The 26,524-nt window shown below is 59.3% G+C and overlaps 2 protein-coding genes across 2 annotated transcripts; one reads left to right on the forward strand and one right to left on the reverse strand.

The window, feature by feature from the left end:
- The first annotated feature begins 492 nt into the window (after positions 1-492).
- On the forward strand, positions 493-15,706 carry LOC128940118 (alpha-2-macroglobulin-like protein 1). Its single transcript, XM_054281415.1, has 36 exons — positions 493-560; positions 1,481-1,670; positions 2,557-2,719; positions 3,279-3,331; positions 3,937-3,957; positions 4,052-4,205; positions 5,209-5,293; positions 5,773-5,881; positions 5,962-6,082; positions 7,145-7,254; positions 7,779-7,943; positions 8,054-8,275; positions 8,573-8,630; positions 8,859-9,004; positions 9,589-9,738; positions 9,885-9,986; positions 10,189-10,270; positions 10,482-10,641; positions 10,781-11,006; positions 11,365-11,491; positions 11,721-11,842; positions 11,988-12,039; positions 12,179-12,253; positions 12,400-12,576; positions 12,683-12,764; positions 12,855-13,011; positions 13,118-13,192; positions 13,361-13,517; positions 13,608-13,825; positions 13,916-14,131; positions 14,331-14,449; positions 14,546-14,636; positions 14,778-14,846; positions 14,936-15,038; positions 15,198-15,239; positions 15,690-15,706. Exons 1-36 carry the CDS (start codon positions 493-495, stop codon positions 15,704-15,706), a joined length of 4,284 nt encoding a protein of 1,427 aa, XP_054137390.1.
- Positions 15,707-16,303: 597 nt separating this feature from the next.
- Positions 16,304-26,286, reverse strand: FTSJ3 (FtsJ RNA 2'-O-methyltransferase 3). Its single transcript, XM_054281690.1, has 22 exons — positions 26,270-26,286; positions 25,212-25,338; positions 25,026-25,131; positions 24,374-24,420; positions 24,173-24,252; positions 23,964-24,063; positions 23,507-23,701; positions 22,367-22,482; positions 21,774-21,878; positions 21,586-21,686; positions 21,399-21,479; positions 21,143-21,295; positions 20,800-20,935; positions 20,513-20,712; positions 20,294-20,414; positions 19,457-19,550; positions 19,023-19,188; positions 18,860-18,936; positions 18,491-18,587; positions 18,206-18,389; positions 17,308-17,402; positions 16,304-17,106 (listed from the first exon to the last, which is right to left on the reverse strand). The coding sequence occupies exons 2-22, from the start codon at positions 25,276-25,278 to the stop codon at positions 16,917-16,919; spliced, it is 2,511 nt and encodes an 836-aa protein (XP_054137665.1). The 5' UTR covers positions 25,279-25,338; positions 26,270-26,286; the 3' UTR covers positions 16,304-16,916.
- Between the last annotated feature and the right edge of the window lie 238 nt (positions 26,287-26,524).

The following is a 26,524-nucleotide window of genomic DNA, read 5'->3' on the forward strand; positions in this document are numbered from 1 at the left end:
AATGGGAGCAGATGGTGATGCCACATCCCCACACTGGCCTGTTCCTCTGTCCAGACTGGGTGAAACTGGGCAAAAAGCCAGCCTGGGACACGTGATTTGCCCAAACCTGGTTGCATTTGAAATACCTAGAAATTGTTCATTTCTGAGAAATCAGCTCCCCAGCTCCCAGCCCCTCCTCAGGCTGTGCTCCCTGTTTTCCTTTCCTGTGTGTTCCTGCTGCCTCCTGACATCATTTCCCAGCAAACCTGTGGAATCCCGGCCCAGAGTGAAGCTCCAGGGACCTTTCCCAATACTGCAAACATGCCTGGAGTCCTTGACCCCCGGAAGCCGTGGGCAGAGGGCAAACATTGCCTGGATTTATCTGCAGGTGCCCAGGGCTGCTGTGCTAGGGACCCATTGCAGAGGCTGCAGCGGGTCAGACACAGACCCAGAGGGACCCAGAGCTGCAGGGGGAGGCTGGGGCTGCTCCCAGCATCCACATCAGCTGGAGCCATGATGTGTCCAGCCCTTCCCATCCTCTTTGCCATCCTGCTCCTCTCAGCCGGAGCCTCTGGAGCACCGTGAGTCCCCTCTGTGTCTCTCTGTCCCTGCTGGGGTGTTTAACCTTGGCAGCTCCTGGTGGGGTTCAATCCCTCCTGTGCCTGCTGAGTGCTTTAACTTTGCTTTCCTTGCAGTTCCTGGTGGGATTCAATGCCTCCTGTGCCCTGGTTGAGTGCTTTAATCTTGGCTCCTCTGCAGTTTTTGGTGGGATTCAGTCCCTCCTCTTCCTGCCGGGTGGTTTAACCTTGCTTCCCTTGCAGTTCCTGGTGGGATTCAGTCCCTCCTGTGCTTGATGAGGTGTTTAACCTTGGCTCCCTGGCAGTTCCTGGGGTATTCAATCCTTCCTGTGCCTGCTGGGTGCTTTAACCTTGCTTTCCTTGCAGTTTCTAGTGGGGTTCAACCCCTCCTGTGCCTGCTGGGGTGCTTTAACCTTGCTTTCCTTGCTGCTCCTGGTGGGATTCAATCCCTCCTGTGTCTGGTGGGATGGTTGAGCTTCATTCTCTTGGCAGTTCCTGGTGGGGTCCAATCCTTCCCGTGCTTGATGGGGTGGTTTAACTTCGGCTCTCTGGTAGTTCCTGGTGGGATTCAGTCCCTCCTGTGCCTGCTGGGGTGCTTTAACCTTGCTTTCCTTGCTGTTCCTGGTGGGATTCAATCCCTCCCATGCCCTGGTTGCTGCCCAGGGCTCCCCAGCTGCTCAGGCTGGGGGCTCTCCCTGCCCAGGAGCACTGAGGACATGGCCCTGGTGGCCCTGCTGGCCCTGCTGGCCCTGGTGGCTCCAGGAGCTGTTGTTCCCTCACCTGCAGAGCTGAGCTGAGGAGCCCAGGGCAGCCCAGCAGCACAGAGGGGATCCTGGGGGGGTTCCAGTGCTCCAGGGGCTGTTCCAGGTCTCTGTGCTGGATCTGCCTCAGCCCAGGGCTCTCCTGTCCCCTGTCCCTGCCAGGAGCTTCGTGGTGGTGTCCCCGGCTGTGCTGTACCACCCCCAGCCTGCCACGCTCTGGGTGCACCTCAGGGACCTCCAGGGGCCCGTCCAGCTCCATGTGCAGCTGCAGGGGGACAGCGGGACCCCTCCCACCACCCTGCTGAGCCGAGAGATCCTGGAGCCCCAGCTGTACCTGAACATCACCTTCCCTGTGAGTGCCACCCCAATGCCACCCTAGTATCACCCCAAAGGAGCTGGGAGCAGGTGCGGGGGACCCTCCAGGCCATTTCCACCAGGGCTGGGGACAGATGTGACTTCCCCATCTTGTGGCAGGGTCTCACCCTCACCCTGATTGTTTCCCACCCCTGATTGTTGGGTTGCCCCATGGATTCAGGCTCAGCTGGATTCAGGTTTTCCCGGCTGGAATGGTCCCTGGGTGTTGTGGGAATCCACAAAATTAGAGAGTTTTGGGAAAGCTGTAAAAGGCAGGCCTCAGAGACAGCAGAACTGTGATTAGAGCTAAGCAGCAGCCATGAGATTGGTCAGCAGAAAAATTATTTAAACTGTAGAAAAGCAAAGACAAATAGAACAATGGTCTGTGTATTAACGCTTGTCTAGAATAACTCTCTAAGCTACAGAAAAGTTTATCTAGCAAGATATTAGGAAATTTGAAGCTTAATAATGGAGCTCTGTGCATTGTGTTTTAAGGCTTACAAGCAGGTATTGTATTCAAAATAAGCAAGCATTGTTTAACCGCAGGTATATGTGCTTATAGTGGTTGGATAGAACTACTGTCAATGTGTTTTTGCTTTGTGTGATTGGTCAAAAAACTTATAAGTTGTAACACTGAGTTCTTAATCTGCTGCCTGGGATGTGAGCTGCTGCCATAACCATGTAATGAGACTGATGCTGGAAAATAAAACAGCTCAAGGCAGTTCCCAGCAGCCCCGTCCTGTTTGTGATTTGTACACAGACCCCCAGCCAGTGTCAGGTGTGGGGTCCCTGGAGCTGGGCGTGCTCGGGGTCACCCTGGCCCTGTCCTTGTCCCCACCCTGGCCCTGTCCTTGTCCCACCCCGAGCCCGCTGATCCCCCCCAGGCTCCAGCCCCTGCCCAAGGGAAGGAGGAGATCGTGGCCCTGAACGTCTCCATCCGAGGAGAGTCCCTGGATGTCTCCAAGAAGAAGAAGGTGATGCTGAGAGTTCTGAGCCCCGGGGTGTTCATCCAGACCGACAAGGCTGTGTACAAACCCGGGCAGGAAGGTGAGGGGGCAGGAGGGACCCCCTGCCCTGGGGACAACCCTGGAATGAGGGGCTGAGCCTTGCTCTGCACTGCCTGGAGCTGGGACAGTTATCCCGGGATGTCCTGGGTTGGGTTATCCTGCAGTTTCCAGTGAGGGGTTGTCCTGGGATGTCCTGGGTGGGGTTATCCCGGGATATCCTGGGTTGGGTTATCCCAGGATTTCCTCGAGGGCTTTTCCCGGTATGTCCTCCGTGGGGTTATCCCAGGGTGTCCTGTAGGGTTATCATGGGATGTCCTGGGGAGGTTATCCCAGGATTTCCTCGAGGGGTTATGTTATCCTGGGATGTCCTAGGGGCATTATCCCAGGCTGTCCTGGGAGGGTTATCCTGGGGTTTCCTGCGTGGGTTTATCCCAGGATGCCCTGGAATGCCCAGCATGGGCACAGGGCAGTGCCAGGCTTACTGGGGCCGTGCTGCTGGGGGCAGGGCAGGGCTCAGGGTGGGTTTCCTTCCCCCTTCCCATGGGGAATTCGCCTCCATGTGGATGAAGCTGCTCCTCCATCTCCGTTTCCTTTCCCAGTGAAGTTCCGAGTGGTCTCTTTGGACAAGGACCTGACCCCCAGCAGCCAGAAGGTGAGAGCAGGGCTGGGACACGGGGAGGTGACTCAAAATCCATCCTAGAGCCAGGTTCAAAATCCTTCCTAGGGCCAAGCTCAAAATCCATCCCGAAGCCAGGCTCAAAACCATCCCAGGGCCAGGCTCCAAATCCATCCAGAGCCAGGCCCAAAATCCATCCAAGGCCGGGCTCAAAATCCATCCCAGAGCCAGGCTCAAAGTCCATCCCAAAGCCAGGCTCAAAATCCATTCAGGACCAAGCTCAAAATCCATACAGGTCCAGGCTCAAAATCCATCCCAGAGCCAGGCTGAAAATCCATCCAGGGCCAGGCCTAAAATCCATCCCAAATCCAGGTTCGAAATCCATCCAGAGCCAGGCTCCAAATCCATCCCAAGGCCAGACTCAAACCATCCCAAAACCAGGCTCAAAACCATCCTGCTAGTGCCAGGCTCAAACTCCATCCCGAGCCAGGCTCAAAATCCATCCAGGGCCAGGCTCAAAATCCCAGAGCCCCTTGAGGGCTCACAGCTCACAGCATCCCACTGTCCCTCTGCCATGCCCACCCTGCTGAGCCCCCAAGAAATGGAACTGCTCCTCTGACCATTCTCTCTTTGCCTTCCAGCTGCCCCTGGTGTTCCTGCAGGTGAGTTTGGGACCCCCATGGGGTGGCAGAGGGGACCCAGGGCACAGCCAGGGCTCTCTGTCACCTCCCTGGCGCTGATCCCGGTGTTCCCCAGGATCCCAGTGGGAACCGCATCGCGCAGTGGCGGGAGCTGAGCCCTCGGCAGGGAATCGTGGATTTGTCTCTCCCGCTGGCCTCGGAGCCGGCGCTGGGCACCTACACCATCAGTGTGGAGGGGAAGAGCCACTCCTTCAGCGTGGAGGAATACGGTACTGTGTGGCACTGCGTCACCTGTCCTGGCTGGATGGTGACAGTGGGAGGGTGACAGTCCCCCAGGCAATGAGTTGGGGACAAGCAACAGCTTATACAGGGGGGCAGGTCTCAAGGGAGGACACGATGTTCAGCTAATCAGGAGAACTAGGGGTGGAACACAAGGGCAAGGGACACAAGGGAGGAAAACTGCTTGGGACAGGAGGGGTTAACAGCTGGATGTGGGAGGAAAGGGTTTGAAAGTTGGCAGAAAAGTAGCTAAGTAGCAAAGAGATAAATGGATACTGGCGCAATTGAATAACAAAGACAAGTCTGTGTCACTCCAAAATCAGGGGGAAAAAAGCCCAAAAAACTAACAAACAACAAATCAAACAATAACCTATAAAATAAAAACACACTACAACAGTACTGGGCTCTGGGAAAGGGGACCCCACCACAGGCAGCAGGTCCTGGCCCCTGCAGCCACCCGGGAGATGTTGTCACCGTCCCGGGAGCGACCCCCCCCGTGTCTGTTTTGCGGAGATAATCAAAACTCCACAACTTTGTGGAAGTTGTAAAGCCGGTATGTTTATTACAGTGCTGGACACATATGGGAATCGTTCCCCTAAAATGACATGCGTACTTCTGGGAACTTCAGGTCCCTTTTTATCCCCCTCTCAGATACATATGCATGCAATATCACCATAGGTTCATACATACTCATTTTTATGAATCTCACGTGACATTTGTGGCTAGTTCTTCTTTATCAGAAAGAATTCCTAGGTCAGGTTGAGCTGCTGTCACAGCAGTCTCTCTGTCTCTCTCTATCACCCTCTGTCTCTCCTCCTTTATCTCTGTCCTTCACTGAAGCAACTTCACTGAGCCTAGGCTTTGCAGTCTGGCTAAATAACTATGGTTTCCAACCACAGACTCAACTCAAAAATGTACATTTCACCTAAATCAAAACGGATTTCTACCGTGGAAAATTTCCACTTTGCCTCATGTCCTTGTGCCTGTCCACAGTGCTGCCCAAGTTTGAGGTGACCATTCACCTCCCCAGCGTGCTGTGGGAGCAGGATGAGAAGATCCCGGTGGAGATTTGCGGGCGGTGAGAGGGGAGAAGGGAATGGGGGATGATGGGGGGGATCCACTGGGATGGGGTGTGACTGTGTTCACAGGGTCTTAGGATGAGGGAAGAGACGAGGATCTGACTCCATGTTTCAGAAGGCTTGATTTATTATTTTATGATATATATTATATTAAAACTATACTAAAAGAATAGAAGAAAGGATTTCATCAGAAGGCTGGCTAAGAATAGAAAAAGAAGGAATGATAACAAAAGTTTGTGGCTCAGACTTTCTGTCTGAGCCAGCTGACTGTGGTTGGCCATTAGTTAAAAACAACTAACACGGGCCAATCCCAGATGCACCTGTTGCATTCCACAGCAGCAGATAACCATTGTTTACATTTTGTTTTTGAAGCTTCTCAGCTTCACAAGAGGAAAAATCCTAAGGAAAGGATTTTTCATAAAAGATGGCTGTGACAGTGGGGGCTCCCAAGCACAGCCTCTCTCCTGTCCCCACACAGCTACACCTACGGGAAGCCTGTCCAAGGGAAGGTCCAGGCTGACCTGTGCCTCAAACAGAACCGCTGGGCTCATGAGTTACGGAAGACCTGCACCCAGGTTATGGGGCAGGTGAGTGTGGCCGGGGCTGGGCTGTCCCTGCAGGTGCTCCTTCCCAGGAATGCTGCTGATGGGGTTGATTTTCCCTCCAGACGGAGAAGAACGGCTGCTTTTCCACAGAGGTTTCACAGGCTGCCTTCAAGGAGTGGATTTTGCCTTCATTTTTGAGCAAGAAACTTGAAGTCGAGGCATTGCTGGTGGAGGATGGCACAGGTGGGGATTGGGGGTGTGGCCATGCCAAGGGATTGGTGCTCTCCAGGAACACCCAAAAGTGCTGCTGGGGTTTAGGGGTGCACATGGAGGGATGGTGTTTGGGTCAGGGTGTGAGTCAGGGCAGCCTGGCAAGGCTTGGAATTCCAGGTGTTGATAGTCACCAAGGCACCAGGAATAGCGGCAGGCTCAGCCTCTGGCACCCCTGAGCAACCCTGGGTTCCCCTGGAAGGGCAGGATGGCCCCAGATTAAAGGGGTGCTGTAGCCTTCCTAAGGCACTGGGAGATGCCACCTCTCTGTGCCATGCTGGCAGTGCCCTCAGCTCAATCATGCCAGAGCCAGGCTCAAAATCCATCCCAAAGCCAGGCTCTAAATCCATCCCAGGGCCAGGCTCCAAATCCATCCCAAAGCCAGGCTCAAAATCCATCCCAAAGCCAGGCTCAAAATCCATCCTGAGCCAGGCTGGGATCTGCCCCCAGCTGCACCTCAGCTTTAGGTCTGGAATATTCCACAGGGCTTGTGCTGCTCTTGTAGGAGATGCAAACTGTGCTGGAGGAAAGCCCAAATGTGGTGGTGTTCACAGGGCCCTGAGGAAGAGGGAAGAGATGAGGATTTGACTCCATGTTTCAGAATGATTTATTGACTTATGATATCATTTATTATTTTATTATATATATTGTATTAAAACTATACTAAAAGAATAGAAGAAGGGATTTAATCGGAAGGCTGGCTAAGAATAGAAAAAGAATTATAATAAAGGCTTGTGTCTCAGACAGAGTCTGAGCCAGCTGACTGTGATTGGCCATTAATTAGAAACAACCACATAAGACCAATCACAGATGCACCTGTTGCATTCCACAGCAGCAGATAACCATTGTTTACATTTTGTTCCTGAGGCTTTTCAGCTTCTCAAGAGAAAAAAAATCCTAAGGAAAGGACACAAAAGATGTCTGTGACACTGAAATGTCCAGGGCCCATTTCTGCAAGGGGACAGGGGCACTGGCCAGAGCTGAGCTGTGTCCTGTGTCCTGCAACATCCTGAGCTCCCCACTGGCTCTCCACAGGGCTGGAGATGAAGAGCACCAAGACCTGCAAGGTTTTATCCAAAACTGTCACGGTCACCTTTGAGAGCCACGATCGTGCCTACAAGCCAGGGCTCCCCTACAGCGGGACGGTAATGGGGGCTCCCCTCTGCCCTGGGGCTCCCCTGTCCCTGCTGCTCCCATCCCTGCCCCTGTCCCTGCTCCCATCCCTGCCCCTGTTCCTGCTCCCATTCCTGTCCCTGCTGCTCCCATCTCTGCTCCTGCTGCTCCCATCCCAGCCCTGCTCCTGCTGCTCCCACTCCTGTCCCTGCTGCTCCTATCCCTGTCCCTGCTGCTCCCATCGCTGTCCCTGCTGCTCCCATCCCTGCCCCTGTCCCTGCTCCCATCTCTGCTCCTGCTGCTCCCAACCCTGTCCCTGCTGCTCCCATCTCTGTTCCTGCTGCTCCCATCTCTGTCCCTGTCCCTGCTCCCATCCCTGTCCCTGTTGCTCCCATCTCTGTTCCTGCTGCTCCCATCTCTGTTCCTGCTGCTCCCAGCCCTGTCCCTGCTCTCCCAGCCCTGTCCCTGCTCCCATCCCTGCTCCTGCCCACCCCAGCCCTGTTCTGCCCCAGCTGCAGCCCCGCACTGCATCATCCCCCCCTTCCATCCCACCCAGATCCGGCTGGAGGAAGCCGACGGCTCTGGGCTGCCCCAGAGGCAGGTCCTGCTCTCCATCAACAACAAGGGAGAAGAGAGGACACAAAGCCTCCTGACTGACAATTCAGGGAGAGCCTCCTTCCAGCTGGACACCTCTGGCTGGGGCGACCGGGTCTTCTTGCGGGTAAGTGCCCACCCTTGTCCCTCCATCGGGGGTCCTGAGCTGCTTCCTCCACTGGAGCTGCACCAGCCTCGGGGGCTGCTGGTGGATTCACCCTCTGATTCCCACCTCAGGCTGAAGTCAATGGGACAGCTGAGAGCCAGGAGGACTCGCTCGGGCCCCAAGGTGCCTTCCTGACCCTCATGCCCTACTCGTCCAAGAGCGGGAGCTTCCTGCACATCCACGCCCCGCGGGGCGAGCTGCCCTGCGGCCACTCCCAGCTGCTCCACGTGGATTCCATCTTTGGCAAGGAGGCTTTGGGCACTGAGCTGAGGAGCCTGGATATGGTTTTCATGGTGAGCCCAGCAGCAGGAATCAGGGTGCTTCTGCGGGAAGGGCCACATCTCCACGTTGTTCATGGTGGTGTCCCCAGGGACAGGACAATGAGCAACCTGTCCTGGAGGGACTGAGGGACCTGTCAGAGGAGGTGGCCGCTGCCACTGTGGGGCCTGCACCCCCATGGGAGCTGGTGGGGGGCTGGAGACTGGGCATGGTCAGAAATCATCCCTGAACTCTCATCTGGGTCTATCCTCCACCAGGGCACTTTGATTCCATACTCAGCATCTGTTTTGTTTTCCCCCCCTCCTCTGCAGGTCCTGGCCAAGGGCTCCATTACCAGCATCTTCAGGAAAGAGGTCTCTGCAGAGCCTGGTATGTCCCATGGCATGGAGGGGCTGTGCAGGGCTCTGCTCCTCACAGAGCCAGGAATGCTTTGGGTTGGAAGGGGCCTCCAAGCCCATTGCATTCCTCTGCCCTGGGTAGGGACAACCTGCACTCTCCCAGGGTGCTCCAGGCTCTGTCCAACCTGGCCTTGGACACTTCCAGGACTGGAGCAGGTGCAGTTTCTCTGGGTAACATCTCCTCTTTTCCATGGCCCAGGACAGAGATCCTCCCTCTCCCTGGAGCTGCCCATCGGGGTGGAGCTGGCACCCATGGCCAGGATTCTGGTGTACGTGCTGCTGCCCAACGGTGACGTGGTGGCTGATGGCACTGAGCTCTCCGTGGCCAAGTGCTTCCCCAACCAGGTGAGAGGAGCTGGGCTGTCCATGGCTGCTGCCTTGGGATCCATCCCGCCCCAGGAGCATCGCAGTGTCAGGGTCTCCCAACCCATTCCTTGTTCCCAAACCCTCTGAGAAGAGCCTTCCCTATGTGTGGCTGTGTCACAGACATCCTTTATGAAAAATCCTTTCTCTAGGATTTTTCCTCCTGAGAAGCTGAGAGGCCTCAGGAACAAAATGTAAACAATGGTTATCTGCTGCTGTGGAATGCAACAGGTGCATCTGTGATTGGCCCATCTTGGATGTTTAGAATTAATGGCCAAGCACAGCCCAGTTAGCTTGGACTCTCTGCCTGAGACACAAACCTTTATTATTCATTCCTTTCTATTCTTATCTTAGCTAGCCTTCTGAGATGAAACTTTTCCTTCTATTCTTTTTACTATAGTTATAATGTAATATATATATCATAAAATAATAAATCAAGACTTCTGAAACATGGACCCTCAGATCCTCAATCGCTTCCCTCATCCTGGGACCCCTGTGAACACGGTCACAGCTGGGTCTGCCCTGCATGGGAGGTGACTGCCCTGTGTCCCTGTGTCCCTGTGCAGGTCCAGATGGCATTTTCCGAGGCCAGGGCCCTGCCTGGGGCAGCGCTGATGCTGCAGCTGGGGGCTGCCCCGGGCTCCCTGTGTGCTGTGCGGGCCGTGGATCGCAGTGTGCTGCTCCTCAAGCCCGAGGCTGAGCTCAACGCCGAGGCTGTGAGTGCTGGCCCTGCCTGGGGTCCCCCTGCAGCCCCAGGAGCGGGCTGCACTGGGCTGGGGTCATATTGGTCCCTATGACATGAACCCAGTGCTGCGGTGGGCAGAGCTCTGGAAATGAGGGTTTTGCATGTCTTTATTCCCAGGTCTACAAAGCACTGCCCGAATTCAGCAACCCCCACAGCATCCAGGAGGAACCATTATGTGACTGGCTGGACTCCAAGAGGGACCCCTACATGTTATTCCAGGTGAAGCCCCTGGGCCTCCCAGAGCTGCCCCTGCTTCTCCCAAGTGCTGGGAAAGCCACACCTGTAGCACAGGACTTCCCTTTCCTGTCAAGCCCAGGCTCCTTCCCCACCTGTTTTCTGTAGCCCCGGGACTACTCACAGCTGGAATAGGGATATTCCTCCTGCTGGCTGTGCTGGATGGACAATCTCTGCTTTTTCACAGGATGCAGCACTGAAGCTCTTCACCAAGAGCAGGGAGCCTTGCCGGCGCAGGCTCTACATGTTTGGAATGGCAGGTCCTAGAGGTGAGCACCGCCCTTGGGCTGAAAAGAGCAAAGAGCTGGTGGCCAGTCCTGGCTGTCATGTCCTCAGGGGGACTTGGAGCCATCCAGAAAACACCCTTGGCATCAAAGAGGATGGACAGGGATGGAAAAGGATTTTGGTCACCCTTGTGCTGGCTGCAGGCAAGGTCCAGCTGGGACCTGAGGCTCCCAAGTTCTGCTTTGCCTTTTCCAGGAGACAGGAGACTATTCCGTGGGAAGGTGGGAAACAATGATTATGAAGAAATTATGCCAATGCTCACCTCAGCCAGCCCAGACATTGAGGGCGGGGAAGAGCCCCCAGCACCCCGGACATACTTCCCAGAGACGTGGCTGTGGGACCTGGTCCCTGTAGGGTGAGAGACAGCTCCCAAGGGGACCTGGGGACCTCAGGACTCCTTCTCCCTGTGGGCTGGCACCAGCAGTGTCACGGTGGTGCCACTCAGGCCATGCCACCAGCCGTGCTGGGGTGGCCTCATGACGTTCTCCATGCAGGGAGAGTGGCTCTGCTGAGATGACGGTGACAGTGCCTGACACCATCACAGAGTGGGAGGCTGGGATGTTCTGTACAGCCCCACAGGGCCTGGGCCTGTCCCCTGCTGTCACCCTCACGGCCTTCCAGCCATTCTTTGTGGAGCTGGCGCTGCCCTACGCCGTGGTGCGCCACGAGAGCTTCACCCTCAGGGCCACCGTCTTCAACTACCTGCGCCAGTGCCTGCGGGTGAGCGGGGACAGGCGGGGACAGGGGCTGTGCCAGGGGCTGGCAGGTTCAGGGGAGGCTGGGGAGGTGACCCTGGCTCTGGGGTGTGATGGAGCTGTGCCCTGGTCTGGCAGGTTTGGGGGAGCCCATGGAGGTGACTCTGGCTCTGATGGAGCTGTGCCATGCTCTGGCAGGTTTGGGGTAGGACAGGGAGGTGACCCTGGCTCTGATGGAGCTGTGCTGCGCTCTGGCAGGTTCGGGGGAGCCCATGGAGGTGACCCTGGCTCTGGGCTGTGATGGAGCTGTGCCATGCTCTGGCAGGTTTGGGTGAGGTGACCCTGGCTCTGAGAGCTGATGGAGCCATGGCTGTGCCCTGCAGGTTCAGGTGACGCTGGCAGAGTCGGCGGAGCTGGAGGTGTCACCGAGGGCAGAGGACACCTACACGGGCTGTGTCTGTGCAGATGAAGCCAAGACCTTCCAGTGGGGCGTGCGAGCCACCAGCCTGGGTACAGAGCTGCCACCACCCCACCCTGCTGCCCAGGGACCCCTCAGGGGATGGGGTTGGGTGGGCAGGGAGGGCAGGAACCCCACGGGATCTGGGGAGTTCTCCCTCGCTCCACTCCCACCCTCCCTGGGGACCCCCAGCCCAGTCCAGCCAGCCCCATCCCAAGCCCAGGGGGTTGTGCTCAGGTTTGGGGGCTCCCTGGGGACTGAGGGCCGTGTTTGCACCTTCAGGGGAGGTGAACATCACTGTGAGCACCGAGGCCCTCAGCTCCTCCGAGCCCTGTGGCAACGAGCTGCCCCTGGTGCCGACCCAGGGCCGCGTGGACACCGTGATAAAGCCCCTGCTGGTGCAGGTCAGAGGGCTGGGGAGGAGGAAAATGGGATGGATTTGGGTGCAAACAGCCCCTGGGGGGCAGTGGGAGAGCACCCAGACATGAAGGGGACTGGGGGACAGGCAGGTCCCTCCCCCTGACTGACTCTGGTGCTGCTTCCTCACAGCCCGGCGGGATCCTGGTGGAGAAGACGCACAGCTCCCTGCTCTGCCAGGAAGGTAGGACTGGCCAGGGGTGTTGGGCAGTGCCATGGGACATGGCCAGGGGTGCTTGGGCAGGAACAGGGTGGGTGAGGCTGCCACGGCCAGGCTGGGAAGAGCTGGGCATTCCCACTGTCCCAGTCCCCTGTCCCCACAGGTGCTGAAGAAGTGTCCTTGGAGATTCCTGCAAACATCCTGGAGAGCTCCCAGAGGGCCCACATCAACGTGATGGGTAAGGGACAGGCTGGGGGGGCCTGGGGACCACAGGGGACAGGGTTGGTGCAGAGGTCCCCAGGCTCAGCAGGATGTGGGACCACCCAGAGCTGACACAGAAGGGGACACGGGTGACACAGCTGATGATGTGTCCCCCTGGCACAGGTGACATCCTGGGCAATGCCCTGCAGAACCTGGACGGACTCCTGGCCATGCCTTACGGCTGTGGGGAGCAGAACATGGTTCGCTTTGCCCCCAACATCTACATCCAGCAGTACCTGGAGAAGACCGGGCAGCTGCTGCCGGACATCCGCGCCAAGGCCCAGGGGTTCCTGCAGAGCGGTCAGTGAGAGCCTGGCAGGGACACCACAGTCCCACAGCCCCCTCCTCACCCCACCTGGCTCCCCTGGGCACAGAAACAGTGCCCTGTGCCCACGTCCCCCCGCAGGGTACCAGCGGGAGCTGCTGTACAAACACGACGACGGCTCCTACAGCGCCTTTGGCAAGAGCGATCCCTCGGGCAACACCTGGTGAGGGCTCTGCAGCTGCACCCAGGGCTCCTCCTGCCATCCAGACAGCCCCAGTGCTGACTCAGCCCTCTGGTGTCTCCCTGGCTCCAGGCTGACAGCGTTTGTCCTCAAGTCCTTCGGGCAGGCCCGAGCCTACGTGGCCATCGAGGAGCGGCACATCACGGACGCGCTGCGCTGGCTGCAGCAGCGCCAGAGGAAGAGCGGCTGCTTCCGCAAAGAGGGCAAACTCTTCCACAACGCCCTGCAGGTGGGGCAGGGCTGGGCTGGGGACCCAGAGCGTGCTCTGGGTGTGGGGATGTCCCTGTTTTGGTGTCACAGCCTGGTCGGACCCATGTCCTCCTGTCTCCTTGCAGGGTGGTGTCTCGGATGAGCTCTCGCTCTCGGCGTACGTGACGGCAGCGATGCTGGAGCTGGGACTGCCCACGCTGGTGAGGATGGGCCCTTCTTCCCACAGGGACTGGTGGGGTGGGGACAGCTGCTGGGACAGGCATTGGCCATTCCAGGCCACCAGCATGAACTGGGCGCAGCTGGTCACACTGGGGTCTCTGAGCGAGTCCCATGCCCTGGGCTGGCTCCTGACTCTGCTGCCATGCCAGGAGCCGGTGCTGAGCTCAGCCCTCAAGTGCCTGGAGGCCTCTCCCACGGACGACCTCTACACACAAGCCCTGCTGGCCTATGTGTTCGGGCTGGCAGGGCTGAGGGAGCAGCAGCAGGCGCAGCTGCAGCGCCTGGCTGAGCACAGCATCAGTGCAGGTACTGCCTGGGCAGGGCCCTGTGGGCAGTGCCCCCCTAGAGGGACCCTAGCCTGCAGCAGGGGCTGAGCTGCTGCCCCTCCTCCTGCAGACGGACAGCTCTACTGGAAGAGGAAGGGGCAGGCTCAGGAGGACTTGGAGCTGTCCTGGGCCGCGGCCCCGTCGGCCGAGGTGGAGATGACAGCCTATGTCCTGCTGGCCTACCTGTCCCAGCCCTCAGTGTCCCCTGCTGACCTGGGGACAGCGTCCCGGATCGTCCGCTGGCTCTGCAAGCAGCAGAACCCCTACGGGGGCTTTGCCTCCACGCAGGTACCGGCCCTGGGCTCCAGGGGCTGCTCCAAACTGGCCCCTCCTGGGAGCAGCACTCAGGGGTGACCCTGGCACTGTCCCCGTGCACAGGACACCGTGGTGGCCCTGCAAGCCCTGGCCAAATACGCCGCCCTGACCTACGGCAACAACGGGGACGTGACGGTGACGGTGACATCGCCTACGGGGACGGCGCAGGACTTTGTGCTGGACAGCAGCAACCGGCTGGTGCTGCAGCGGGCGGCGCTGCCCGAGCTGCCGGGCACCTATGGGCTGCGAGCCCGCGGGCAGGGCTGTGCCCTGGCACAGGTGGGTACAACCTGGGCTGCCTGTGCTGGGTGCTGTGCCCTCACTGGGCTCACCCTGTGCTGTCCCCCAGGTGACCCTGCGCTATAACGTGCTGTCCCGTCCCCCAGGTGATCCTGCGCTATAACGTGCTGTCCCCTGTCCCCTGTCCCCCAGGTGACCCTGCGCTATAACGTGCTGTCCCCTGTCCCCTGTTCCCCAGGTGACCCTGCGCTATAACGTGCCTCCCCCGCCCAGCACCGGGGCCTTTGAGCTGCGGGTGCAGACGGAGCCGCTGCCAGGCACGAAGAACCCGGGGTTCCTGCTCCGCCTCTGGGCACGGTAGGACTGGGGCTGGCCCGGGTTTGGGGGGGACAGCAGCAGCCAGGGAGGGAGGGAGGGAATCCCTGAGCCCACCCTGGGGCTCTGCCCTTGCAGGTACACTGGGGAGCGCCCTGCCACCAACATGGTTGTCATCGAGGCCAAGCTGCCATCGGGATACAGCCCCGATAAGAAATCCACGGTGGAGGTGAGGAGCCCCCCGCTCCCCTTTGGGATACCCCAGGCCACAGGCCCCTGCCTGGGGGCTGTAGGACATGGAGGGACACCTGCTCGGGGTGCTGGGCACCCATGGAGCAGCTGTGGCCCCTCCTGAGCCGTGTCCCTGCAGCTGAAGAGGCAGAACCTGGTGAAGAAGGTGGAGGTGCAGCCTGACCAGGTGACCATTTATCTGGATGAGGTGAGATGGGTACAGCAGCAGGAGCCCTGGGATGTGGGGGGTTTTCCCATGGTGAGTGGTTACACCTCCCTCTTGGGCTGTCTCCACAGCTGACCAAGGAGGAGAAGACCTTTTCCTTCCAAGCCCAGCAGGACTTCGTGGTGAGCAACCTCCAGCCGGCCACTGTGTCCCTGTACGACTACTACGAGACAGGTGAGCCCTGCAGGGCTGTGTCCCCTGGCCCTGCTGCCAGCCCTGCAGCCCCAGGGGCTCAGTGGGGTCTGCCTGATCTCTCAGCTCCCACTGATGAGCTTTGGCTAATTAAGGGAGCAGCTCCTCCCAGGCCTATGGTCACCACCCCTCCCATTGCAGGTGACCGTGTGGATGTGGCCTACACTGCACCCCCCAGCTCAGGTAGGGGCTGAGCCTGCCAGGCCAGGGGTCCCCCCACCCTTGGGATCCTGACGGGGACCTGGAGGGCACCAGGGGAAGGAGGGCAGGGAGGGAGTGGGGACAGAGGAGCCCATCCTGGAGTCTTGCCCCGATTGTTGGGGATTTGCTGGGCAGAGCTTGGGGCAGAGGTCAGGGACTGGCACTGGACCCTGCCCAGGTGTGCAGGCTGGGGGTGCAGGAGATGCTCTTTGTGCCTCTTTGAGGGGGCTCAGCCCCCATCAGCCCTGGCCTGCCTCCTGTGACCCCCTGCAGCTCCCCCCTGGGGTTTGGGGTCACACAGGGGATGGGACACTGAGCTCCAAGGGATGGGGCTCAGCCAGAGGGTCAGGGCCAAGCAAGGGTGGTGGTGGTGATGGGGGGGGTGGTTCTGGGGACTCCCCTCTCACAGCACCCCCATATTCCCTTTTGAAGAGAAGGAAAACGTCTAACTCAGCCTGGAGCCTGGCAGCCCATCCCTGTTCCTGCCCCAGCTCCTGCAGCCACCAGGGACAGGGACAGCTGAGGGTCTCTGCTCCCACCCTGGCCTGGTCCTGACGCTCCATGGGGGCAGGAGGTGGCCCAGAGACCCTCCCAGCAGCACTGGCCCCCAGCAGGGCCCCTCTGGATGGAGCCCCAGCTCCCCTTCCCCCCAGGATCTGCAGCCGAGGGGCTCCTGCAGGCCCAAGGACACACATGGACTTGGCTGGGCAGCCACAGTGGGCACTGCACAGGGACACCCCCAGGGCACCTCCTGCCAGCCCTGCACAGGGCCCTGGGGTGCCAGCTCTGGCCTCTCCCCTCCCCATGGCACCTGAAGGAGACCCAGAGCTCCTCCCTTGTGCCAGAGCTTGCCTGGCAGGTCCCCACCACCCCTCACTCCCCACAGTGCCACCCCAGCCCCCTCCCCAGCACTGACACAATGCCAGTGTCACCCCCAGGGACTTGGGGACACTGCAACCCCAGCACAAAGCAGTCAGGGTGGGTGGAGCCCAGCCCCTGCCCTGGGTGTAAATAAAGCAATGCAGTCAAACACTTCTTTACTCTTGACCTTTCTTCTCCTTGAGGGAGAGAGGGCTGGGGACAGAGGGGACAGGGTGGCTGCTGTGGTCAGGAGAGTCAATTCCTGTCAGACAAAGTTGGGAGGGCTCTGGAGGCATGAGCAGCTGCACAGAACACAGCCAGCAGTGACATGGCACAAGGGGACATGTGCAGCAGGGTCCCTCACCTCACCCAGGCACGTGACACAGCCCTGGGCAGCCTCAGACGGGTCAAACTCTGCTGTCCTGAGCAGCTGCTCCGGACAGAGCCACCACTGTTCTGCCACCTCAGTGACAAATCTGGCCCAGGGGTGTCTCCAGAGCCACACCCTCCCTGGGGACAGCTGGGGATGCTCCTGTGATGTCCCCAGGGGAGTCACCCAGCAGAGCCAGCCTGGTGACACCTGGAGCTGTGACCAGGGGCCGGGGCCACAGCACTGGGGCCAAATGACCCCTCTGTGCCCAAGGGAGGGCACGAGGCACTGTCATAGCAAGGCACGGACTAAGCAAGGTGTGGCCAAGCCCCAGGCTGTCCCCAGGGCTCCTGAGGTGGAAGTGGGACACAGGAGCCAGCCCTGTGCCGCGAGCAGAGTCCCTTGCTGGGGATGGAGCCACTCCCACCTCACTTGTGGCGCTTCTTCTTCTGCTCTTTGCGCTTCTGAGCCCTCACGTCCTTCTTGAGGCGGCTGTCCACCACCTTGAACTGGCCCTTGACACCAGGGGGACGCCTCACCCGACGTCCCACGCCCTTCTTGGCCACCAGGTAGGTGACCTGGTGCTTCTCCTTGGCCAGCCCGGCCTTCTTGTAGATGCTGCAGCACAAGCACAAAGGTCAGAGTGAGTTTGGGTGGGACAAAAACCAAACCCAGTGATGGGACAACATCAAGTCCCACCCTTCCTGTGGCTCTGCCAGCCCCAGATCAGCCTGCCTGGGGACACAGAGCTGTCCCAGGGGCTGCAGGGACACGGCCCAGCCACAAAGGGACGAGCTGGATCCTGGCTTGGCCACTCACCGGCGCAGCTGGGCCACCTTCTCCCGCTCCGAGATGTCCACGGTGCTCACCACAGCCTCGGCCTTCTTCTTCATCTGCTCCAGCTTCTTCAGCATCTGGGGGACAGCCGGGGGGACAGAGGGTCACAGGAGGGACAGGGGAGTCAGAGGAGGGACAGGGGAGTCAGAGGAGGTGGTCACAGGAGAGAGGGGAATTGGAAGAGGAATGGGGGGGAGGTCAGAGGTGGAACAGGGGGGTCCAAGGTGGGACAAGAAGGGGTCAGAAAAGGATGGGGTATCAGAGATGGGACAGGGGCATTGAAGCAGTGACAGGGGGGTCAGAAAAGGATGGGGAATCAGAGATGGGACAGGGGTTCAAGGATGGGACAATGCGGGTCAGAAAAGGATAGGAAGGGAATCAGAGATGGGATGGGGGGTCAGAAAAGGATGGGGTGTCAGAGATGAGACACAGGGTCAGAGATGGGACAAGGGGGGGTCAGAAAAGGATGGGATATCAGAGATGGCACAGGGGCATTGAAAAAGGGACGGGGGGGTCAGGAAACAATGGGGTATCAGAGATGAGACAGGGGAGGAGGGACAGGGGGTTCAGAAAAGGATGGGGAATCAGAGATGGCACAGGGAGGGTCAGAAAAGGATGGGGAATCAGAAATGGGACAGGGGCATTGGAGGAGGGACAGGGCGTTCAGAAAAGGAGGGGGAATCAGAGATGGGACGGGAAGTCAGAGACGGGACAGAGGGGTTAGAAAAGGATGGGGTATCAGAGATGGGACAGGATGTCAGAAAAGGATGGGGAATCACAGATGGGACAGGAGCATCACAGGAAGAACAGGGGGGTCAGAGGGAGGACTGAAGCGCTGGGAGAGGAGCCAGGGCACCCCTGGGAGCCCACCCCAACTCACCCTCTTCTTCTTGCGGGCCTTGGCCTCTGCCACCTTCTTGATGGGCCGGGCATTGATCTCCTTCCAGCGCTGCCGATAGGCCTCCACCGTCTGCCTGTCCACGGGCAGCTGCCGGCGCCGGTGCTGCCGCTCCTCCTCCGTGAACCACTCGGGCAGCTCCCCCTCCTCCTCGTTGTACGAGTACCTGGGGGGGCCAGGAGACCTGTGAGCAGGACATGGGGGCCCAGAACACCTGTCCCTGCCAGGGAGCAAGCTCTGCAGAGCTCCTGCAGCCCCAGCTGGTACCTGTTGAAGGAGTCGTCGATGAGGTCCCGCCGGGCCTTTTTGGAGCTGGCAATGACAGAGCCGAGGGCCAGGCCCTCTGCATCCAGGACTCTTTTCACTGTGGGACATGGCAAAGTTGGCCTGGCTGCAGCCCAAGAGGCAGGGAGCAGCCCTGGGTAGCATGGTCTGTCCCTGCCCCCATCTCCTGTCCTTCCTAAAGGACCCCCAGGTCTGTCCTTGCCTCCATCTCCTGTCCCTCCCGAGGGACCCCCAGGTCTGTCCCTGCCCATCCCGAGGGACCCCCAGGTCTGTCCCTGTCCCTCCCAAGGGACCCTCAGGTCTGTCCCTGCCTCCTGTCCCTCCTAGGACACCCCCATGCCCCCCACTCACCTGGCTTCTCAATAGGCACCACCTCGAAGCCGCAGGGCTCGACACGGCCCCGCTTCCTCCCCACTGGTGCCAGGGGCCTGTGGAGAGCAGAGGGCAGGGCTGGGGTCCCTCAGCTCTCCAGGACTGTGGAGCTGAAGGGACACCCAGACCCCTCAGCCCTCACCTCTCATCCTCACTGCTGCTGTCATCATCATCATCATCACTGCTCTGCTCCTCTTTAGCTTCTTCACTGGCATCGAGAGCTGGGGCTGCTGCAGGGCTGGGCTCGGCTGGAGCCTCCTCCTGGGCCTCCTCCTTCCTCTTCTTCTGCCCTTTCTTTGTTGTTTTGTCTGGGAATGGGAAGCACTGGGTGAGGCAGAGCCAAGGTAGATCCTCCTCTAGAGATCCTGCTCATTAACACTGCACTAATGAGAGCTCTTTACTGACACGGGCTGGGACCACCCTCTGGTCTAGTGGGAGTGTTCCTGCCCATGGCCAAGCTTGGGGATCTTTGAGATCCTTTCCAACCCAAACCATTCCTCCTCAGGGCAGCATCCCCACTGAGGCTGGAGCCAGTGTCCCACAGTGAGCTGTGGCTGTCCCTCTGTGTCCCCTCACCTCTCTGAGCCTCACGCTGCTTCTCAGCCAACATCTGGGCCTGGCCCAGCTCCAGCTCCTCGTCTGCATCATCCTCAATGCCAGCGAAGGCATCCTGGCATGGGGAACAGTGGGGTCAGACCCAGGACAGGCCTGGAGATGGGGATCAGCCCCAGGGATGGAGGGGATCAGCCCCAGGGATGGTGGATCAGCCCCAGGGCAGGAGGCGGTCAGCCCCAGGGATGGTGGATCAGCCCCAGGGATGAGGGGATCAGCCCCAGGGATGGTGGATCAGCCCCAGGGATGGAGGGGATCAGCCCCAGGGATGGAGGGGGATCAGCCCCAGGGATGGAGGGGATCAGCCCCAGGGATGGAGGGGATCAGCCCCAGGAATGGAGGGGGATCAGCCCCAGGGTTGGGGGGATCAGCCCCAGGGATGGAGGGGATCAGCCCCAGGAATGGAAGGGGATCAGCCCCAGGAATGGAAGGGGATCAGCCCCAGGAATGGAAGGGGATCAGCCCCAGGACAGGCCTAAGGGGGATCAGCCCTAGGGATGGAGGGGGATCAGCCCCAGGGCAGGCCTGGGGAGGGGGATCAGCCCCAGGGCAGGGAGTCAGCCCCAGATATGGGGAGGATCAGCCCCAGGGATGAGGGGATTAGCCCCAGGGATGGAGGGGGATCAGCCCCAGGGATGGGGGTCAGCCTCAAGGCAGTGGGATCAGCCTCAGGGATGGAGGGTCAGCCAGGGATGGGGTCAGCCCCAGGGCAGAGGAGGAATGAGTCAGCCCCAGGGCAGTCCAGGGAAGCTGCTGGGGCTGAGGCTGCTCCATCACTCCTGTCCCACAAGTGGCACTCACCTTCCCAAACCACAGGCTGGTCTGTCGCTCCTCCAGCACCGACTTCTCCTCCAGGGGCACCAGCAGTGGATTCTCCACTTCCTGCCCTTCCTCCTCCTCCTCCTTCTGCTTAAACTTTGTCCTGTGACCCAGAGCAGCAGGATGAGTGTCCCCAGCCCTGGCTGGCTCCTGCAGCTGTCCCAGAGCAGCCCCAGCCCCAGGAGGCCTCTCCCCTCTCACCTCTTCCCCCGCTGCTCCCGCTGCAGCTTCCGCTGCCGGGCCTCGATCTCCAGCAGCTCCTCAGGGTCCAGGTCGCTGGCCAGGGACACATCATCATCCTCTTCCTCACGATCTGACACGTAAATGTCATCGTCCCCAGGGCTGATCTCCAGCAGGGCGTCAGCAGAGGCCATGTCCCCCCGGGACAGCTCATCCAGCAGCTGCAGCACAGCTCAGAGTCACTCAAGTGACACAAGTGACAAGGCAGGCCCTGCCTCACCCCACTGTGCCCAGGAGCTCCCACCCACCGGGGTCCTGTGGATGCTCTTCAGGGAGAACATGCTGGTGTCACCATCATCGGCAATGGACACTCCAGGCAGGTCCATCTTCAGCTCCACACGTTCCCGCTGCTTCCTCTGCTCCTTCAGGATCTTCTTTTTCTTCCTGCAGGAGACAAAGGAATGAGGCCACACTGTCCCCATCACACACAAACACCCCACTGCCAGTGCTGAGGCAGCCTGGAACACCTGCCTGGAGGAGCAGAGGAGCCCAAGGAGCCCAAACCCACAAACCCCCCCCAGCAAAGGGACAGGCTGACACTGCCACCCTCTGTCTCCATGGCTGCGACCCCATTCCTCTTCCTCTTTGTACCTCTTCAGCTCTGCCAGCTCCTTGGCCTTCATCTCTGCCAAAGCCAGCTCCACCTCCTCTTGCTCTTTCTCCTCCTCAGCAGCTGCAGCTTTGGCCTCCATCTTCTCCTTCTTGTCCTCCTCCCTGCCCTCCTCCTCCTCACCTGAGCTGAGGCTGCCAAAAGGAAGGAGCTCAGAGGAGCTGTGCTGGGGACAGGCCACTCCAGCCTGGGGACAGTCCACCCCAGCCTGGGGACAGCCCTGCTCCCTGGACCTACTTGATATCCATCTCCTTGGCCTGCTCCTTCAGCTTCTTGGCCAGGAACCGCCGCAGCTTCGTCCTCCAGTTCAGCAGGGCCCTGGGTGGGGTGGCAGCTGTTAGGGACAGCCAGCAGGGCCAGCTGGGGGGTATGGCTGTCCCCCAGGCCCAGCTGGGGCTGTGGCTGTCCCAGTGTCCCCCAGCACCTGAGCTCCTTGCGGCCCAGCACTCGGATGTCCCTGCAGCACTGGCGCAGCTCCTCCGTGGTGGAGCTGTGATTCTCCAGCTCCCCATCCCCCAGGGTGATCTGGCACAGGAAAAGGGATTGAAACTGCAATCCCAGCCTCCCCTCCACAGCACAGGGACAGGGACAGGAGTCCTTGCAGGCACTCACCTCGTTGGCCTTGGAGAGGAAGTCCACGGGGTTGGCAGCCTTGAGGAAGTCCATGAGGGTGAAGCGGTGGTACAGGGTGGTGTCACCCTCGGCGTAGCCCTCGGCCTGGGGGGAAAAGGGGCTGTGACTGCCAGGGCAGGGGACAGACAGACAGACAGCACCAGCCCTGAACGGTGCATGGGGTCACCTAACTCGTGTCTTGCTGCAGTGGCCACCTAAATGTGTCTGTGGGTTGTTCTCGAGGACTTTAGAAATCGTTTTCACCCTCAGCCTGAGCTAGAACAAGTCACCAGCCCCAGCCCAGCAGCAGCTTCCAGCCCCAGCCCAGACACAAGAGCTGACAATGGCAGGTTTGCGTCAGCTCCATGTTGAGCTGACAACACCTGACACAGACTTAGTGTCCTAAAGCCACCTCAGAGAGACATAAACCCTGTGCTCAATCACTGCAGGGTTTAACTGACCCAGCCCCAGCCTCACAATCTCCACTTTAGGGCTCCAAACTGGCTTTTCCGACACTTCCCATCCCAAAATCTTGCATTCTCCTGAACAATTTTAATTCTCACACCCTCTTTAGTGTCTGGCCTTGCTCATACCTTGGGCTTCTTTTTGCTGACCAGCTCACTGACAGACTTGGTGACAACCTCCACGTCCTTGAAGGCGTATTTGGGGTCAAAAAACTTGCTGTCAATTTTGTCTGGAGCCTGATAACCTGGGATGGAGGAATGAGAGCCATGAGAGACATTGCTCTGGGATAGAGGGATCAGAGCCACCCAGAATGGAGGGATCAGAGCCACTCCTGCTGGGATGGAGGGATCAGAGCTGCTTCTCTGGGGAGAGAGGGCTCAGAGCCATTCCACTGTCCCAGGAGGAATCAGAACCGTCAAAACCATTCCTCCTGGGATGGAGGAATCACAGACAGGAGAGGATTCCTCCCAGGATGGCATCAAAACCATTCCTGCTGGGATGGAGGGATCAGAGCCACCCAGAATAGAGGGATCTGAGCTACTTCTCTGGGGAGAGAGAGCTCAGAGAGCTCAGAGCCATTCCACTGTCCCAGAAAAAATTAAAACCATCAAAATCATTCCTCCAGGATGATTTTGAAAACCATTCCTGCTGGGATGGAGGGATCAGAGCCACCCAGAATGAAGGGATCAGAGTCATTCCCATGGGATGGAGAGATCAGAGTCATTCCACTGTCCCAGGAGGAATCAGAACCATCAGAACCATTCCTCCTAGGATGGAGGAATCACTGCCAGCAGAGCCATTCCTTCTAGGATGGAGGCATCAGAAACACCCAGAATGGAGGGATCAGAGCTGCTACTCTGGGGAGAGAGGGCTCAGAGCCATTCCACCATCCCAAGAGGAAATAGAACCATCAAAACCATTCTTCCTAGGAGGAATTAAAACCATCAAAACCATTCCTTCTAGGATGGAGGCAGCAGAACCACTCCTGCTGGAATGGAGGGATCAGAGCCATCCAGAATGGAGGAATCAGAACCATTCCTGATGGGATGGAGGGATCAGAGCTACTTCTCTGGGGAGAGAGGGCTCAGAGCCATTCCACTCTCCCAGAAGGAATTAAAACCATCAAAACCATTCCTCTTAGGATGGAGGAATCAGAGCCATTCCTGCTAGGATGGAGGGATCAGAGCCACCCAGAATGGAGGGATCAGAGCCACCAGCAGGCTCTCCCAGCCCCATCCCAGCCCCTCCAGCCCCCCCTGGCTGCTCACCCTGGCACACCACAAAGATCTCAGCAGACTCGTTGCGGGAGGCCTGGGGCTTCGTGGCCTGGACCTTCTGGAAGAACTGCTGGAAGATCCACATGAGGGGCTGGTAATCCCGGGAGCGGAACACCTTGGTGATGAACCAGCCACCCTTGCACAGGAACTCACAGGCCAGCTTCAGGGCCATGAGGGTCAGGTTGGCTGCAGCAGGAGAGAAAAGGGAGTGAGAGAGGGAGGGAATGACTCTTCTCTGGGAGGGTAGAGACAAGCTGGAGTGGGTTTCCCAGAGAAGCTGTGGCTGCCCCATCCCCAAGGCCAGGTTGGATGGGGATTGGAGCACCCTGTGACAGGGGAAGGTGTCCCTGCCCATGGCAGGGGTGGCCCTGGATGGGCTTTAAAGTCCCTCCCAAGCCACAGCAGCCCAGAACCCTCTAGCAGCAGTGAGCTGTCCCTGTGTGCCCACCCTGGGAGTAGGCATCGTGCACCCAGCTGGCTCCCACGTTGGGCGCTCCATCGTTCAGCACCACGTCCACCTTCCACGTCTGCAGCTCCTTGCGCAGGGCCTGTGGGACAAGGACACCTGTTTGTCCCTCAGGAGGACCCCAGCCCACCCCCTGTGACGCTCCTGCCACCACAGGGACCTGCAGGGCCCCAGGTGACCCCGGGCAGTACCTGGCGGCACTTCTCAGTGGTGATGTCCTCCTGCAGGGTCACCACGTTGGGAATGGGCTTGATGGGCACCAGATCCACCCCTAGGTGAGGAAACACAGCAAAGCCCCTCAGAAGGGGCTCCAGACCATCCCAAGGGGCTTCCCCTCCTCCTGCCAGGATCGCCTCTGTCTGTCACAGCCAGGGACTGTCCCCAAAACTCACCAATGATCAGGCTGGACACCGGCATGAACTTGGAAGCCACCTGGAGCCTGGCAAGAACAGAGGGGAGCAGAGCTGAGCAGGGCCCCAGCAGAGCTCCCAGCCGGGCACTGTGCTCCCAGGAGCCCAGCAGAGCTCTCAGCCTGGCACTGTGCTCCCAGCAGGGCTCTCAGCCTGGCACGGTGCCCCTATTCTTAATGGTTTTTGAACTAATTACCATACCAGGGAATGGGATGTACCAAAGTTATGAATATGCATTTATATTTTGGGTATTCAGTACCTGTATAGATAAAAGGACTCTATGATCACCTGTAAATCACAGTGTGTATTTGGGAGCTATCCCACAATAAACATACACTTTGTAACTTGAAACTGTTAGAGAGTTTTTGGATATTGGTACTAGATCAATATCCATATGGGGAATGGGATATACCAAAGTTATCAATATGCATTTGTATTTTGGGTATTTAGTAGCTGTATAGATAAAAGAACTCTGTAATCACCTGTAAATTGTGGTATGCATTTAGGAGCTATCCCACGATAAACACACACTTTCTAACTTTAAACTGTTGTACGGTTTTTGTTCCTCACAGCTGGCTATCAGCACTAGATCAACATCCGTATTTTTAGTAAATCTGTGGCCTGTCCCACTCACCAGCCGCCAGGGGCCGCACACAGGTCCAGCAGGGCCCGGGCTTTCTGCAGGAACTGGAATTTCCGATTGAGCTGCAGCAGCTTGAAGGAGGAGCGGGAGCGGAAGCCTGGGGGGCAGCAGGAGGGAGGTTCAGGGGGTGCCCGGGGCTGCAGCCCCCCCATCCCCAGCGCCGGGCACGGCCCTCACCCGTCTCCTTGGCCAGGTGGTAGAACTTGTCCCGCCGGCTCTTGCCCAGTTTGCTTTTCTTGCCCATGGTGGTGGTGGGGTGGCCCTTGGGGGGGGCTGGGATGTGCTGTCAGCTGAGGGCTCGGGCCTGGGGGGACACGGGGCTGAGGGAGGGGCTGGGGAGCCCCCACCTCCCTCGGTGTTCCCTCAGTGTCCTCCAGTGGCCCCTGTGTGTCTGCAGCTGTGTCTGTGTGGTCCCCATGATATCCCTCAGTGCTCCTCCAGTTCCTCCCTCACAGTACCCTCCCAGTGCCCCTCCAGCGCCCCTGTGTCTCTCCAGCTCTCTCACAGTGGTCCCCACGATACCCCCCAGTGCCCCTCCAGCTCCTCCTTCACTGCCCTCCCAGTGCCCCTCCAGTACCGCCCCCAGTACCTCCCCAGTGCCCCTGCAGCTCCTCCGTCAGTGCCCCCCAGAGTTACCCCCAATACCCTCCCAGTGCTCCCGCAGTTCCTCCCTCACTGCCTTCCAGTGCCCCCCCAGTACCCTCTCAGTGCCCTCCCAATGCCCCTCCAATTCCTCCCCCAGTGCCCCTCCAGTTCCTCCCCCAGTGCCCTCCCAATACCCCTTCAGCTCCTCTTTCACTGCCCTCCCAGTATCCCCCCCAGTGCCTTCCCAGCGGCCCTCCAGTGCCCTCCTAGTGCCCCTCCAGCTCCTCCCTCACTGCCCTTCCAGTATCCCCCCCAGTGCCCTCCCAGTTCCTCCCCCAGTGCCCTCCCAATGCCCCTCCAGGGCCCTCCCAGTACCCCTCCAGTTCCGCTCCCACTCCCTCCCAGTATCCCCCAGTGCCCCAGCAGTTCCTCCCTCATTGCCCTCCCAGTGCACCTCCAGTTCCTCCCTCACTGCCTCCCCAGCGCCCCTCACCTCTCCCGCCATTGCCCCCTCAGGCCCACCTGCACCCGCTGCCCCCGCGGCGCATCCCGGCCCCGCCGCTCTCCTGAAGCCTCCGAACACCCGGGCTCAACATCCCCCGGCTCTGACATCTCCGTACCCCCTTACCCCGCCCGATCCAGACCCTGACCCTGACCCTGATCCAAACCCCGATCCCGATCCCAATCCCGATCCTGACCCTGATCCCAGTCCCAGTCTTGATCTCGGTCCTGATCTCGGTCCTGATCTCGGTCCCGGTCCCGCCGCGTGCCCGCACCGCCTTCCCGGCGTGCCCTGCGTGCACACTCAGCTTCCGCTTCCTTCTGCTCTGGCCGCCATTTTAGGAGTGGCGCACCCCTCCTCCGCCGCCTGTGGGCGGAAGAAGGGGAAGGATAACGGGTCCCTC

The sequence above is a fragment of the Melozone crissalis genome, unplaced genomic scaffold (genome assembly GCF_028551555.1).
Source record: "Melozone crissalis strain CALT ecotype California unplaced genomic scaffold, PUWL_Pcris_2 ptg000032l_1, whole genome shotgun sequence".
Lineage (NCBI taxonomy): Eukaryota > Metazoa > Chordata > Aves > Passeriformes > Passerellidae > Melozone > Melozone crissalis.